The 17,213-nt window shown below is 39.0% G+C and overlaps 1 protein-coding gene across 21 annotated transcripts in view; it reads right to left on the bottom strand.

Annotated features, from left to right (window-relative positions):
- LOC567883 (NOD-like receptor C) overlaps positions 1-17,213 on the bottom strand; it is a 56,053-nt gene that overhangs the window by 17,573 nt on the left and 21,267 nt on the right. For 7 of the 21 annotated variants that reach the window (XM_073949045.1, XM_068217773.2, XM_073949041.1 and 4 more), the window contains 6 exons: positions 12,280-14,187; positions 10,072-10,269; positions 9,774-9,947; positions 9,464-9,637; positions 9,186-9,359; positions 8,373-8,546 (listed from right to left, as the gene is read on the bottom strand). In XM_073949045.1, coding sequence (XP_073805146.1) covers positions 8,373-8,546; positions 9,186-9,359; positions 9,464-9,637; positions 9,774-9,947; positions 10,072-10,269; positions 12,280-14,187 — 2,802 coding nt within the window. Of the gene's footprint in view, positions 1-4,447; positions 5,341-8,335; positions 8,547-9,185; positions 9,360-9,463; positions 9,638-9,773; positions 9,948-10,071; positions 10,270-12,279; positions 14,188-14,289; positions 15,227-17,213 lie in introns of those variants that run through there. The other 14 variants (XM_073949042.1, XM_073949044.1, XM_073949046.1 and 11 more) reach the window with 6 other exon arrangements.

The following is a 17,213-nucleotide window of genomic DNA, read 5'->3' on the forward strand; positions in this document are numbered from 1 at the left end:
ACCTATGGGGTTATTTCAATCTCTTGGCTTGCACGCATAATTATTAAGATAAAATCTTAATATTCAGAGCAGTAGATACTATAAAGTATACTTATGGAAACTGTTAATCTAACTGAACGAAAGCTACTTCATGTTTGCTGGCCTCACGCACCTGTCAGTCAATCAGTCAGCATGTACGAGGGTTAAACAAATGAAACACACACAGTAAAGTTTGCGCTGTTAAAATTCACATACCTTTTAATACGTTTTGGTGCGATTATAACCAGCTATTATAAAACACGACTGAATGTTCTGAATGGAAAACTGTAATGTTTTTTGGTGTGGCACCCCGCCACGGAAGAATTAATGAAGCGGAGACCATGTAACTACCATTCAAGAGGATTCCTTGTGGTGGTAATGTTGATAATATAAATAATCTTGAATTTAATCCTGAGTTGTAGTTGGAAGCTTTAACCTTGGATCGTGATGTTTGTTGGATAAGTTTGTTGTTTTGAGGTGATTTACGGTAAATGCACGCTCGAGTAGTCGATTGCTTCTGAGAGCATCGACTAGTGGTTGAAGTAGTCAATCGCTCGACTAGTCGACTAGTCTATGCAAGCCCTAGCGTTGTTCCATGACAACTTCATACCTGGTGTATGTGAGCTTCTTGTGTGTGTCTGTTTTATTGTTATTGGCGACTCCTAGAGGCAGTTGTGTTAAATTGGACACTACAAAGTGTCTTTAAGCCGTGCAATGGCAGCTGTATGAGACGGGTTCATCCGCATGTCTAGCAGGTATACAAGGTTTCCATACCAGGCAGTTGACCAGCCAAACATTAAAGGACAATTTGAACGTGTCAAAACATGTTGACATGCATTTTACGAGCTACACCACTCGTGCTGTTAAAGATACAACAAAATTTTACAAAATTCACATTCTGTTCAAAGTTTCTCTTCTTGTTTGCTTTTGCCGTTGCTTTTTCGTTGAGTTTTTGCCAAAGTAGAGTCATTAGCATATTCATATGGGGGAGGGGTTTTGTGCTCATGCATGTGCGCTCAGTTTCACGTTCATTCAGATGTACAAGAGAAAATGCGTGGGATTCAGTGTACGCAGTGTTTGAGACATCTGAATTATTTACTGCGTACACTGTAAAAAATGGCCGTGATTTCAAAGGTAAAAAACTGTAAAAATGCTACAGTACAAATCTGTAACCTGGTTAGCGGTATGTTTCCTAAATATATACAGCGAACAACTGTAAATTGACTTTCCCAGAAATCCCTGCATGGCACATCACTTTTTATGCATTTTATTGACATTAATATGGATCTTTTTAGTTGTTTCCCCATCAGTTATGTACATTAGAGATTTATGTTAAATCTAATGTTGATAATGTTTATTTCATGACTTTAATTTTATGCATGTTACCATACTGGTGTTTAGTAGCTGTGTGAATGACACTGAGCACCTTCTATATGCTGATACTCTTTTCTGCTAGTGGGGAAAGTTGATTGTGATGAGCATTAGCTAATTATGTAACTTCCTCATCACCACCTTCTTCATGTGGGTGTGCTAACATGTCTAACTGTGTAACAAAAGATGTGTAGATGTTGATCATTCAAAATACAGACATATTACCGCTATAAATTAATTATGATTAATGAGAAATTACTTTTACAGTTTGTCCCGTGTTTTTAACGGTAAAGTACTGGCAACCACAGCTGCCATTTTTTTTTACCGTAAATGTTACAGATTTATTTTTTACAGTGTACGCACATTTACAGCTTTGTGCGTACAAAAATGTTTTAGTATGATTTCCACGCAAGTCTTCAAACAAGTCACAGACCATATAATCCTTAAAACATTGGTTGGTGCCTACATGTCTAAACTTTGATTTCATTTTCAAAGCAATCCACAGGCACCCAGCAAAAGGCAATCCAGTGGATGACTTGCCAGTCCCGATCACAACTGCGTGCTAGTTAACTCTACACCTTAAAACAATAAAAGAGGCTCTACACTCAAAACCCCCTCAAACCAGTTTTTGAGTGCCTTTTGGCTCCTGCCTGCAAATGGCGTCTGCGAGGGAATACACATTCTAGGCAGACAATACAGCGATCAAAAAAGCTTCCAAAGTTTAAATGGACATTCAGTTAAACTGTTTATTTGAGTTAGGCCGTACTCACACTAGGTACAGTTGCCTCGAACCGGGCCAAAGCACGCTTGTCCCCCTCCCGTCTCCCCCGACGGCCCGCGCTCACACCATATCGGGCCTCGGCACGCTTACGTCATCGCTGCTGCTCTGTTCAGTGAGAAGCGCTCTCTATGGCAAGCCTTTTTAGCATTTAAATCTTTGTTCTGACTCCATAAATATATTTAGAGATATCTTTTATTATATTTTGACTAGTCATATTCCTCCATTGACTTCCATTGAAAAATATTTGCAGATATCTCTAAATGAGTTTTGACTAGTCACAATTGTAACTAGAGATATCTCTAACTGGGTTTTTACTAGTCATAATACATTTGGAGATATCTTTAATTCATCATATTTAGAGATATTTACAGATATATTTGAAGATATCTCTAATTAATTTACTAATAGTCGAATTAGTTGTAGATATCTTGAATTGGATTTTTGACTAGTCAAAATTCATTTGGAGATTTCTCTAATTACAATTGTGACTAGTCAAAACTCATTTAGAGATATCTGCAAGTATTTTTCAATGGAAGTCAATGGAGGAATATGACTAGTCAGTCATAATATATTTGCAGATATCTCCAATCTGACTAGTCGAATTATAATTATGACTAGTCAAAATATAATTAGAGATATCTCTAAATATATTTATGGATAGTCAGAACAAGGTTTAAATGCTAAAACGGCTTGCCATACGCTCTCACCCAGCAGCACAGTGGAGATTTCTCTAGTTATATCGTGTCAGTCGTTTGTTATGCAGTGACATGCAGTCAAATATTTCGCCAAACAGTCCTTAGGGATGCGGTGACACGCAGTCAGATATTTCACCGAACAGATCCGCCACTTTTGGCGCTCATAAACAATCATAAAGCTCTCGTGCTGCAGGAATGAGGAGGTCTGCTGAAGGTGCAGCTGACGTGCTGTGAGGAGTTTGTGTCTTTAATAAACTACGGCAGTTTGCGTTCACTGAACAGTAAGAATCATTAATAAATCCATATCAAACAGTCCCTTTAAAGTCATGTCTCGCTTTCGGGCTTTGGCGCGTTTTGCGCTCACACACAAGCGTACCGCGCCAAAGCCCAAGTGAACCGCGCTCAGGCACACCTCTTCCAACCGGGCCAGCGCCGGCCAAGTGAACCGTGCTTGAGCCCGATTCAGCGCACTCACACTACTCAAACGATCCGGGAAACGGGCCTGGGCACGGTACGGATGGCATAGTGTGAATAGGCCCTTAATGTATGCTTATTTTACATTAATGTAGGTTTTTGTGTTTACATGCTCCATTTAACTGTTATGGATAGTTATTGAGTTATAGCCCTCGGTGATGAATGAAATCTACAGAATGTTTGTGAAATACTTCATGTTTGGTACTGATTGAAAGCTAGGAAAGTTTCCAATGCATTGGTTTATATGAAGAAACCACACTATGAAAGGTGTCCATGTTATGAGACTTTATTTTAACAACTATCCTATTAAAGCAGCACTCAAACAATGTGCCAACCCGGCCTACTAGAGGAGGGAATGGGGGTGTTCCCACCCCGCAGTTTCTCTGATTTGTGTAGGCCCAGCCTATAAAACTTTGAACAAGGAAAATTTCTTTGTCATCTTTGCCGGTCATCTTTGCCAGTCGTCACTGCCTGTATGTTGCTCTTCTCGTGCAGTGGCTGTTACATCGCTTCGCCGGAAGCCTCGTTACATCACAGAGCACGCGACCTCCCCTTGCTGCCGGCTCGGCCCCCGATCTGCTTGTGTAACTGCTTTATCAACAAGCCATCGGGTCAACACCTCAGAACTCTGAAACTCCATCATAACTAGAGAAACCCCAGGAAAAACTTCACCTACAACGACACCTCGTCCAACATCTGTAACCCTAGCTTCCCTGACAGTAAGGAAACCCCTCTTCACCGAGGAGGGAATTTCAGCACATCACTGAAGTTGCTACGCTTACCAATCAGCTTCGCCAGGATTTCCCTTTGGACCAGTCGAGGAAACCAAAATTCCATCAGAACGCAAGTAGCACAAACAAGGTTTCCATCCATTACTGAATCTGGTGTGAATTATGTTTAAGTAGTAAAGAATAGTGAAATTCTATGCTTGATGGTTTCTCTCAGGTTGCAATGCTAAAAACTTAGCAAAGGCTAGAAGTTGAATCCACTGTCAAAACTCTCCTCAAACTGCTTGTGCGTGTGTGTATGTATGTGCGTTTGTTTGTTTTATGTAGATCAGTACTTTGTGTTATAGAGTAGTAATAAACTTTTGTTTTGTTTTAAGATCCGTGTTGGTGTGTTGTGTGCTTTATAAGTTAATGCCTCAGCTTCAGATACTGCTACCTTGCTCATTAAATAATTAGATACTGTTATTATATTGTTATTGTTGGCAACGTAATAATATAATACAGAATTGCTTTACACTAAACGTTCTATTTGCTGGACAAATACAGAGGGTAAGTGTAGATTTGAATAACTCTTTGTGAATCACGTTCGAATCTTTAGATTTGAATACCCAAAGATTAAATGTGAATTAAACCAAAGACCTGATTCTTACACTTTATTCTTCTCAACAAATAAACTACTAGTTAACTAATTATTCCAACTGTAAATATATTAAGTCCAGCTGAATTGAACAGCCGAATATACTTTAACATTCCACCCTGATAAAAAATACCAAACATTGCTAAGATCAGTTCATCTCTTTCCCTTTCCTTTAGCATAGTCCTGCTTTTAATAATTTTAATTTATTATAAAACATATTTCCATAAATTGGTAATGTCATCTAAAGTATTTCATGACAGTTTCAGGTATTTCATTGAGGTGCTATAGACTGTAGCACTGAATAAATGAAGACGTCAGGACAGATGACTTGCAGAGGAGAATAACAGATCTACATAAAATGCATGTGGTCGTTACATGCAAATGTGAGAATGGAAAAAGTGCACAGCTGAACACGCATTGAAAGAGATTTCATAATCTTACATATAATCAGCGGCTTCATCATACGTGCACATAATAGAACTACACTCTCGATCTCTCAACATGTATGAAGGATGTTCTTGCTGTCCGTGCTGATCTTAGTTTGGTTTGAGCATGAGCAGAGGTAAGGGGCTGTAGTAGCACGGGACCTTGTTGAAACCAATGTTTGAGACTCAGACAATCAGTGTTATACAGAGACTGAACCAAAGCACAGCAAATGATCGGTAATTAAAAGGGAGTAAAAAAAATATATATGAATGTATATAAATGTTATATATATATTCTATTTTATAGACACACATCTGATGCTTTTTTTGCAGCAGCTCCACATCCACAACTTTATGCATTAGGCTTTCCAGTCTCCGTGTTCAGTCCTTTACTTCCACTGTTCCACTGTATTTGTTCAGCTGAGGGAACAGAACCAACCCCGTGACATCAGGCACAGCAACATTCCAAGATATAGCTGTAAAAATCTATAGTAAAACATGCTGTTTTCTTCTAAATGCCTACAAAAATGGAGTTTGTTTAATATATTTTCATTAAAAGTGAAAACCTGTACAAAATAACGTAAACTTGACTCAGTTCTTCACTTCCACTTTCATACTGATAAAAAACGAATTTTGGGATAAAATAGTAATGTACTCATTTCAACATCCACATAGATGACACTAATGACACATCTGGACTCATCAGCGTTTACAGATGTGTTACAATCAGTTCCACTTGATACAATTTCTGCACCGGCTTATACTCCAGATCCAGTAAACATTTCACTGAATCATAATAATAACTAGAGGTGTGAACCTATACTGGTCTCACGGTTCGGTTACGATTATCATGCCTTCGATTCGGTTCAATTCGATATCTCGGTGCATCACGGTGCATTGACGATGCTTTCCATATATAGTGTTATATTTTAGGGGGAGGCTATAACATGCTGTCTGTATAAACACACCAACACACAGCAACACACTGTCTCTCATTCACACACATACACAAACATAGACAGCATCAAACAAACAAACACACACACGCACACACACACAAACAAACAAACACACTTAAGCCGAGAAAACGAAAAAACAAAAAAAATAAGCACTTTTCCGAGATGAGAGCCGAGATGAGGTCCCTTACAGAGAGCTCCTCTCAGCGCGAGCTCTACCAGCTAAAGTAAACGCAGACTGCGAGGGCTTAAACGGAGCAGTGCTCGTAATGTCGAGCGTAAAAAAGAAAGACAGCTGTGAAACATAACCAGCTTTGTCTTTCTGTAGGAAACACACTTTAGATGTTTTTAGGGTAAGAGATTTTTGAGTTATTGCCGTCTATAACTGAATGTGTGTCAAGAATATCGAAAACAAAACCAACTGAAGCGCGCTCATTTCTGGTGCCCCCCGGGATATACAGCGCCCTTAGCATTTGCCTATGCTGCCTATGCCACGGGCCAGCCATGAGTTGGCTGAGTGTTGTAAATAACGGCGCTCACCTCCCTCACGACAGAGCGCATAGGAGATAAATGATGTCAGTACATTATAACCGGTTATGATTATTACTGAACCGATAACGAATTGTCCGCGTCTGCATCGCGGTGCACAGAAGAAACAATTAATTTTGACACCCCTACTAATAACCTACACTGCTTCCACATCATAGAACAGGAAGAGCTAGATCAACTTATAAATAGCTCTAAACCAGCTACGTGTATGCTGGACTCAATTCCAACAAAATGACTGAAAGAGCTGCTGCCTGCTATAACATGATCAACTCTTCTTTATCTATAGGCCATGTTCCAAACTCTTACAAGCTAGCTGTTATTAAGCCTATGATTAAGAAACCACAAATAGACACCAACAACTGAGCTAACTATAGGCCTATTTCAAATCTCTGTCCATATCTGCCTCATGAGAGACATGCCTGCATAAAGCCTGAGATGTGCACTGAATGAGCTGTAGTAACTCATGGGCATACTGCAGTGAACAACATGAGTTGAATCTGAAATCTTGCAAATCGGGTGCCAAAGTGTCGGTCATCGAACTGGCTCGAGGGCTTATACTACCACGATAACAGAGCGCCAATTGACTTGAATAGCTGCATCAGTACTTTGGCCACAGATGTTCTGGTACCCTTCAGCTAACTTGGTAAATCATTCAATTTCCCACAATGGGGCTTTACAGGATTTTCAGTGGGAAAACTTAACTAATTGCCCCACAAGACTGAATGACTCCTTTACATGGTCATGTGCTCGCCTTGGGCACATACTGCCAGATGCACAATTTCGTAGAGAAAAAAAGAGATCTCTAGAAACATGAACGCATACAAATGAAAGACAATCTCTTAAATGTTAGAACTAAGGCAGATGTATCTTTGAATAATATGCCATAATAATTCCTCGTATGCTGTTTATTCCAATCAACCAGGTTAATCAATATGTTGTTTTAACACTAATAGCAGAGTAAAATGATCTGTATGTGTCTGAAATGTATGATGTCTGGTATTGAACGAAAGCTAGTGACATTTGCAATACGTTGGTGTAAAGGAAAAGCTAGTAGTTTAAACAGTATTCGTCTTGTAACATTTGATGTAAGATAGTTTCAATCTTGCCAGAGTTTTACCACGTGAAATCTACATGCAGTCTGTTAATGATTGACCGTTCCTACATCGGTACGGGGCGTGGCCCTGCCCTTCATGGCAGCTGCTCATTGGCAGACAGTGCCATGGGGACGAACCAGACCATCAAAAGTGCAAGTAAAAAAACTAATGTTGTCTCTGGCTGATTTGGTGCAGATTGATCTTCAGCAGTTAAAGATAAGCCATATCTCTGCTTTTGTGGTCTCTCAGGTGTTATTCTAAGATCTTGTAAGAAGTATTACAATAATTTGGGACGTTGTCAACTCATTTTGCACCCTCTGAACTGCCTCTGTGTGTTTGTGTGAGCGTTTGTTTGTTGTTTGCTTATTATGTAGTTAGTTTCATGTATGGTAGTGTAGCTCGATAAATCTTCATTCTCATTTTGTAAGAACTATATTCTTGTTTATGTGCTTCTAAGTCATTGCCTCGAGCTGTAGATCTTGTTACCTTACTAAAGTTAACCCAATACTGTGTTATGTTATTATCGTTGGCCACGTAAATACTATTAACAAGATTGGTAAGATATGATGTCTTCTATTTGCGGGACAAAAAGAAGTGCTGCTCATACAATATCTGAACTTTGAGCAAGAATGACGTCCACATACTTGAGTGTGTGCAGTGTGTAGTGTGGATCCTCCAGTTGTTGAGAGAGCAGCTTGACTCCTGAATCTCCTGGATGATTGTAGCTCAGATCCAGCTCTCTCAGGTGTGAGGGGTTTGAAGTCAGAGCTGAAGACAGAAAACCACAGCCTTCCTCTGTCACCATACAGCCAGACAACCTACAAACACACACACACACACAAACACACACACACACACACACACACACACACACACACACACACACACACACATCATATTAGTCTGACAAATAGGCGTCACTAACACACAGTCTCCTGTAAATGTAGAGATAAAAATGTGAATTTTACAGATATCCTTTATTACAAATATATTTCACCACAATTAAAAATGACAATACTGATCTTTATAGAATATAAGAGAACCTCACAAAGGTTTTTGAGCAGGCCTTTGATTCAGTAAATACGCTGCAAATTCAACAAATGACCATTTCAGTTCAGTTGACAAACTATAAAACGTTTCCATTCTCTGCTGTGCATCATGTAGAGCAGTGCAGTTTGAGTTTCACTTCTGAAGTGAACACTAAACATCATTGTGATGTCTGTTCAATATAATCTGACATTTGATGACTCTGATGACAGTTATACTGACTCATTTACATAAAATAATAAAGGAAATCAGAGAAAGGAATAGTTTGTATACTATTTTAAAGCACAGTGCAATAATCATTACTGCACACGTATTTCTCTCATCTCATCATACTTTGTGGCATTACACAATATTTACAACTACTTATGGTAGTATTTATAATATGTAAAAATGTGGTGGATTTATTGTACCTCAGTGTGTCCAGTTTACAGTGTGGACTCATCAGTCCATCAGAGAGCTTCTTCACTCCTGAATCCTGCAGGTCATTGTTACTCAGGTCCAGCTCTCTCAGGGCACAGATTGAGGATTGTAGAACTGAAGACAAACTCTTACAGGACTGAGCAGTGAGATTACACATGACCAATCTGAAAAAGAAGAACACAAATTTCATTAACAGTATGAGTTTTAGTAATACATCTATCACAAAAATCAATCAATCAATCAATCAATCAGATGTTTGAACTCAGACCTCAGTGTCTCCAGCTTACAGTCTGAACTCTTCAGTCCATCAGAGAGCTTCTTCACTCCTGAATCCTGCAGGTCATTGTTACTCAGGTCCAGCTCTCTCAGCACACAGTTTGAAGATTGTAGAGCTGAAGACAAACTCTCACAGGACTGAACAGTGAGATTACACATGGCCAAGCTAAGAAAGAACAACACAAATTACGTTACCAGTATGAGTTTTAGTAATACATCTGTCACAAAAATCAATCAATCAATCAATCAATCAATCAATCAATCAATCAATCAATCAATCAATCAGGTGTTTCAGCTCAGACCTCAGTGTGTTCAGTTTACAGTGTTGACTCTTCAGTCCATCAGAGAGCTTCTTCACTCCTGAATCCTGCAGGTCATTGTTACTCAGGTCCAGCTCTCTCAGCACACAGTTTGAGGATTGTAGAGCTGAAGACAAACTCTCACAGCACTGAACAGTGAGATTACACATGACCAATCTGAGAAAGAAGAACACAAATTACATTAACAGTATGAGTTTTAGTAATACATCTGTCACAAAAATCAATCAATCAATCAATCAATCAATCAATCAATCAATCAATCAGGTGTTTGAGCTCAGACCTCAGTGTGTCCAGTTTACAGTCTGAACTCTTCAGTCCATCAGAGAGCTTCTTCACTCCTGAATCCTGCAGGTCATTGTTACTCAGGTCCAGCTCTCTCAGCACACAGATTGAGGATTGTAGAACTGAAGACAAACTCTCACAGCACTGAACAGTGAGATTACAGTCCTGTAGCCTGTGTAGAGGACAAAACAAACAACTGTATTAATGTGTTAATCTGGCAGATTATACAGAGTTGTAATGTAATGTGTATTTATATAGCGCATTTATTGTGTATGGCCATACACCCAAAGCGCTTTACAATCATGAGGGGGGTCTCTCTACACCACCACCAGTGGTGTGGAGTTCTACTGACACTGTTGATGTGTTCATGTGTTCAGTCTGCAGAGTGTTAAACTGACACTGAAACTGGTGTAGTTAATGAGATAACGACTGCTGAAGATCTGCAGTTTACAGCCATATTAACAACAAGCATATGAGGAAAGACAAACAAGAACATAAAATAGTCAAAAAACTGCCTTCAGTGTGAGGAGAAATCAACTGCTAACAAAATAAGTAAATAAGGACACCCCTTCCCCTTCATGTGAACACGAAAAACCAGGATAGAGGTATGGAGAAGGGCTAAGGGGGAGAACTGGGATTGGGCCTTTGTTTCTCAATATTATTCCTGCAGCCTACACATTTACAGTCCTACACCCTTTATCAGGTTTATTCTGACAGGGATCTGGGACTCTTTAAGGGTTCATATTTTATTACTTATTTTCTGAAATAAAAGCATAAAATAAATATCTGAATTAACATCTCAAACAGCATACAGTAAATCATCATGTATAAGTGTATAAAGTATAAATAAATTATTAAAAGAATATCATCATGATTATTTTGATATTCTGTGTGTAACTGAAGGCTATTTATTAGCACACCGGTGAAATTATAATGGCTCTTTAAATATAAATAAATCTCTCAAATAGGATTATTGTAAAAATATAATCATTGTAACAGTATAATAACTATTGTAAAGCGCTATAGAAATACACTTGAACTGAACTCAGTTGTATATGGGCAGTTAAACAGATAGTAAAATGCTTTAGTTGGTAAAACACAGTTTCTGAGTGATGCAGCTATTAAAGTTGTTTGAGTCAATAAAAGCGTCACCAACTTCATCAGTTCCTTTACTGTTTTACTTTTACTTTACGCATGAAGAGAAACACCTCTTAATAATAAAGAGTGGGAAGTGATTTATCTTCATTGTTGGACATTTTGTAATATTTTATGCGACATGGACATCACAATTACACTGGACAAACAAATGCATTTGATTAAGTGTTTTAGCAAACCTGCACCTGTCCAATGGAGGCTTGATATAGAATGACAATAAAACAGATACACGTACACAACATTATAATTCTTTACATCATAATGCTGTAAGGCAAAAGCACTTCATATAGTGCTATTCACTTTACATGAAATTATAAATAATACTTTCTTCTCCTAAACCTGTTGGATATTCTGAATAAATGAACGTCACATCAAACAACAAAACTCAAGAACTGTACAGTGGTTCCAGAAGGATAAATATGCGAGTTATATATAATCCTGAGGCTAAACCTGAGCATGTGCAGGAGCATGGGGTCTTTCAACTGTCCAAAGATTGCCTGATTTATAATGAGCATATAGCGTCACACCAGAGGACACGGTGCTCAGTTATTGACAACAAGCTCCTGATTTTAGAAATACATGGATGATAAACATGACTGCCATTTACTAAAACAGCTACTGTAAAATTAACCCTGATCTGTTTATTTAAGTCATACGAGCTGTAATTTACTGAACTATGCTCGAGTTTGTCGCACCATTGGACAGTTTTGGAGATTTAGCTCAGAAACAGGGCCTTACATTAACACCGGCTAATACACCAAATGTGGGTAGATTTCAGCTCTGGCAGGTTAGACAGCCACCTCCACTAGCCACTTTGGCTGGTTGGAAATAATGTTTACATTGTAGTTTTCTTAAAGCAGGGTTCCACAATGAGGATGGCTCAATATGTGATCTTAGAATCGAGAAGCAGCACAAAAAATAGCTGTTCACGCAAACAAAAGCAGGTGAATACCTTATGAGAGGATGATCACTCACGCGCAGTGATTTATTAAACTGCAGACTAATGTGTGTCTTCTGTGATCAATGAATGAATGAATGAATGAATACTCACAGAGCTCTCCTGCAGTTCCTCACAGCTGGTATCAGTCTCCGTCTTCCCTCATCTGATGTGTTGAATTTATTAGAGTCTAACTCATCCAGCGGCTCCTCTGACATCTCAATCATGTAGGAGATTGTTGAGCAGTGAGCAGGAGTGAGTTTCTCCTCTGAGTGTTTGTCTGATTTCACAAACTCCTGAATCTCTCTGGCCAGAGTCTGATCTTTCACCTCCAGCAGACAGAGGAACAGATTGATGGATCTGTCAACTGGGAGATCATCATCTCTCTTGATCATCTCTTTAATGTACTGTGTGCTCCTCCTGATGCTCTTTGAGCTCTTCTCTGTGTGTGGCAGCAGATCCTGGAAGAGTCTCTGATTGGACTCCAGGGAGATGCCCAGCAGGAACCGCAGGAACAGATCCAGATGACCAGTACTGCTCTCCACAGCTTTATCTACTGCTGATCTGAGCAGATTAAACAGAGCATTCTTAAACTGTAACAACTGTATCAACTGTAGATGATGATTATACAAATATCCACTGTAATAAATCCACTCCAGCTCCTCTTTGTTCTTTGTTAAATAGCAGTAAAACACAAAGAAAGCAGCCAGAAACTCCTGAAAGCTGAGATGGATGAAGCTGTAGACTTTCCTCTGATGAATCACAGATTCCTCCTTGAAGATCTCAGTGCAGATCCCAGAATACACCGAGGCGTCAGTGACGTCTATGCCGCTCTCAATCAGGTCCTCCTCATAGAACATCACATTGCCCTTCATCAGCTGTCTGAAAGCCACTTCAGCAAGTTTGAGGATCACTCCTCTGTTGGCCTGCAGGAGTTTCTCTGGATCTCTCTCTTCATACTTCTGCTTCCTCATGTTGATCTGAATCAGCAGGAAGTGGATGTACATCTCAGTCAGAGTTTGAGGGATTTCTGCACTCACATCTTCTTCCAGGAGCTTCTGAAGCACAGTGGAGGAGATCCAGCAGAAGACGGGTATGTGGCACATGATCTGGAGGCTTCTTGCTCTTCTGATGTGGGAGATGATTCTGCTGGCTCGACGCTCGTCGCTGATTCTCTTCCTGAAATATTCCTCCTTCTGAGGCTCAGTGAATCCCTGAATCTCTGTCAGACGGTGGATGTATCTGGAGGGGATCTGATGGGCTGCTGCTGGTCTGGAGGTGATCCAGATGAGAGCAGAGGGAAGCAGATCTCCTTTCAGGAGGCTCCGCATCAACACAGCCACTGATGAAGATTCAGTCACAGCACAAACTTTCTCCTCATCTGAAAAGTTGAGTGTGATTCTGCTTTCATCCAGACCATCAAAGATGAACACAACTCTACACTGCTCATAAATCTTGGGCTCCAGATCTTCAAGTTCAGGATGAAAGGCCAGCAGAAGTCTGTGAAGACTGTACTGATGATCTCTGATCAAGTTCAGCTCTCGAAATGGAAGCACAAACATGAAATCTACATCCTGATGGTCTTTTCCCTCGGCCCAGTCCAGAATGAACTTCTGCACAGAGACGGTTTTCCCGATTCCAGCGATGCCTTTAGTGAGAACAGTCTTGATCTGGGCTTTCTCCTTCTTGATCTTCTCCTCATGTCCTGCTCCAGCTGAGGCTTTAAAGATGTCATTGCAGTAGACTGGAGTGTGTTGTGAGGGTTCTGTTCTGGCTCTTTTCTCCATCTGTAAAACCTCATGTTCTTCATTCACTCCTTCACTCTCTCCTTCTATGATGTAGAGCTGTGTGTAGATGCTGTTCAGGAGGGTTGGAGTCTCTTCATGGTTGATTCCCTCAAATAATCTCTCATACTTGTACTTCATGCTGGTTTTGTGCTGCTCTTTGACTCTCTGGAGTTCATCATGTTCTGGTTGGAGTGAATCCTGCTGCAGGTCTCCAGTCTGATCTTCTCTATACACACTGCAGGAACAACAACAACAACATCAAGAATAAATCAGTACGAGTGTACAGATCCTGTAAAGATCCAGCATCCGGACAATAAAGCATTCTCATTTTACTCACCTGTTCATCATTCGTACTCCCGCATTGACTTTTTTCTCACCAGTAATTCTATTTTATCTAATATTTCTGAATCAAAGATCCACCCAATAATCATTAGTGATCACGCTCCTGTAACATTAAAACTGAATATAACCACCAGACATAAACCCCGTTTCCAGATGGCGATTCAACACCTCTCTTCTTCAAGATCAGGATTTCGACAGTTATTTTAAAAGAGAGTGGGCATTCTTTCTAGAGATAAATGACTCCCCTGAAACATCCCCATCTCTTCTGTGGGAAACAGGAAAGGCAGTATTAAGAGGGAAAATAATTTCATACTCTGTTTACAAAAAAAAGAAAGAGAAAGAACATCAAGCTGAACTGGAACAGAAAATTAAAGATCTAGAAGACATTAACATAAATAATCCAACAGAAGAAACACAAGATTTTCTAAGAAAATATAAATCACAATTAAATAAATTAATTAATGCACATACTCAATTCCTTATTCACAGATTACGACAAGAACTCTTCCATCATAGTAACAAATCTGGTAAATATCTGGCTAATCAAATCAAACACAATAAAGAAAAAACAACAATATCAGTCATTAAGGACTCAGCAGGGAAACCCACCAACTCACCAGAAGAAATAAATCAGATCTTTCAAAAATTTTACAGTAAATTATATTCCCCTGAAAAAACCCATCCCAGGACGAAATTCACTAATTTCTTAGCAATATCAACTTACCTCAACTAAATGAACAGCAAATAAATTCTCTTGAATCCCCCTTATCACAACAAGAAATTTCTAATGCACTTAAACTCATGCCTAATAATAAATCACCAGGACCCGATGGTTTCCCTGCTGAGTTCTACAAACACTTTTGGTCAATTTTATCACCACTTTTCATCCGGTTGATTAACGAATCAAAACAAAATTCAAAGCTTCCAGATACCATGAACACAGCTACAATTGCACTCCTCCTCAAACCCAATAAAGACCCAACATTACCGTCAAGCTATCGTCCAATCTCACTAATTTACGTAGACACTAAAATAATTGCTAAAGCACTTTCACATAGAATAGAAAAAATCATGCCATCCATAATCCATCCAGATCAAACCGGTTTTATTAAAGGTAAATTACACGCAGACTCATAAACCTAATACACCACTCTTCAATAAACAATAACAATTCTATCATAGTCACCCTTGACGCTGAAAAGGCTTTCGATAAAGTAAACTGGAAATTCCTGTTTTCCACATTAGAGAGGTTTGGTTTTGGGAAGTCATTTATTAATTGGATCAAAATTCTCTACACATCACCCTCAGCTACTGTCATTACTAACGGACTAACATCACGCAGCTTCACTCTACACCGGGGAACTAGACAAGGATGTCCACTCTCCCTCTTTATTCACCATATTCATTGAACCACTTGCAGCAGCTATCCGTCAAAACATTTATATTAAAGGAATTCAATCATTAAACATACACCATAAAATAAGTCTTTATGCTGATGACATATTATTATACTTACAAAATCCCCAAACATCATTACAGGAAACAATAACTTAAGTTTAACTGTCAGAGTTGTTTGCACTTAACTATACTCCATTACTTAAAAAATAGATGATGACCTGCAACGCTGGATGAACTTACCATTATCCATCATGGGCAGAATATCAGTAACCAAAATGTCCATTCTCACAAAAATAAACTATTTATTTTCAATGATTCCAACACAACCCACACATACCTGGTTCAAACCTCTAGACTCTATTATAACACAATTCTACTGGAAAAACAAAACCCCAAGAATTAAATTGACAACCCTACAGAAACCAAAAACACAAGGAGGATTAGAAGCACCACATTTTTACAACTATTTTCTGGCAAATCAGCTTCAAAACATACACAAATGGATTAAACCTAACTCATCAGAATACACATGGCAAGACATTGAACAATCAATATGCAAAGACATTAACATTTCAGAATTACCCTTTCACAGTCAATCAATCAAGAGACATCACTGTTTTAAAATGCCGACAATAGAAGCAACTCTGACAGCCTGGTGGAAATTTCATCAGGTCACAAATTCCCCACTCACACCATCTTAATACACCCCAATCTGGAATAACCCTGATTTCCTAGCCAACAAGAAGCCACTTAACTTTCGCACATGGGCCGCCAAGGGAATCACACAACTTCAACATATCTTTATTAATAATAATCTGGCACCATTTCCCATATAGCCCAGACATACAGCATTGGGAGTAATTGCTTTTTGGAATACTTACAAATCAAATCATCAATTAAGTCAAAATTACCTAACCAATCAATCAATCTAGACCTTCCACCTCAAATCTCAGAGTTTATCAATATATCTCCCTCTAAAAAATTGCTCTCCCAAATATACAAAATGATATCAAAATCAGACAATGCATTAGTTCTACCAACCACTAAATGGCAAACAGACTTATCTATTAATCCCAATGCTGCATTCTGGACTCAAATTTGCAAAAACACATTTTCCATGACTAAAAATGCTAACTTACAACTTATACAGTACAAAGTACTTCACAGATCACATTTAACTGGGCAGAAATTATTTAAAATGGGTTTCACGTCAGAAATATGTTCACATTGCACACAAAACACTCCAGACACATATCTTCATGCCTTATGGCATTGCACTTCAATTAAATCATTTTGGGAAAAGGTTACTGACTCACTCTCCAACTTAATGGGTTGTCACATCCCACTGTGTCCCTCCCTCTGCATATTAGGTGACATATCCACAATCAATATAAATAATACAAATGGTCAGTTTCTGCTGGTGGCTCTAACTATCGCAAAGAAAACTATCCTCATGAACTGGAAATCAAGAAATACCATTCACATCTCATACTGGAAAAACTTATTAACAGAATACATCTC

The sequence above is a fragment of the Danio rerio genome, chromosome 4 (genome assembly GCF_049306965.1).
Source record: "Danio rerio strain Tuebingen ecotype United States chromosome 4, GRCz12tu, whole genome shotgun sequence".
Taxonomy (NCBI): Eukaryota; Metazoa; Chordata; class Actinopteri; order Cypriniformes; family Danionidae; genus Danio; species Danio rerio.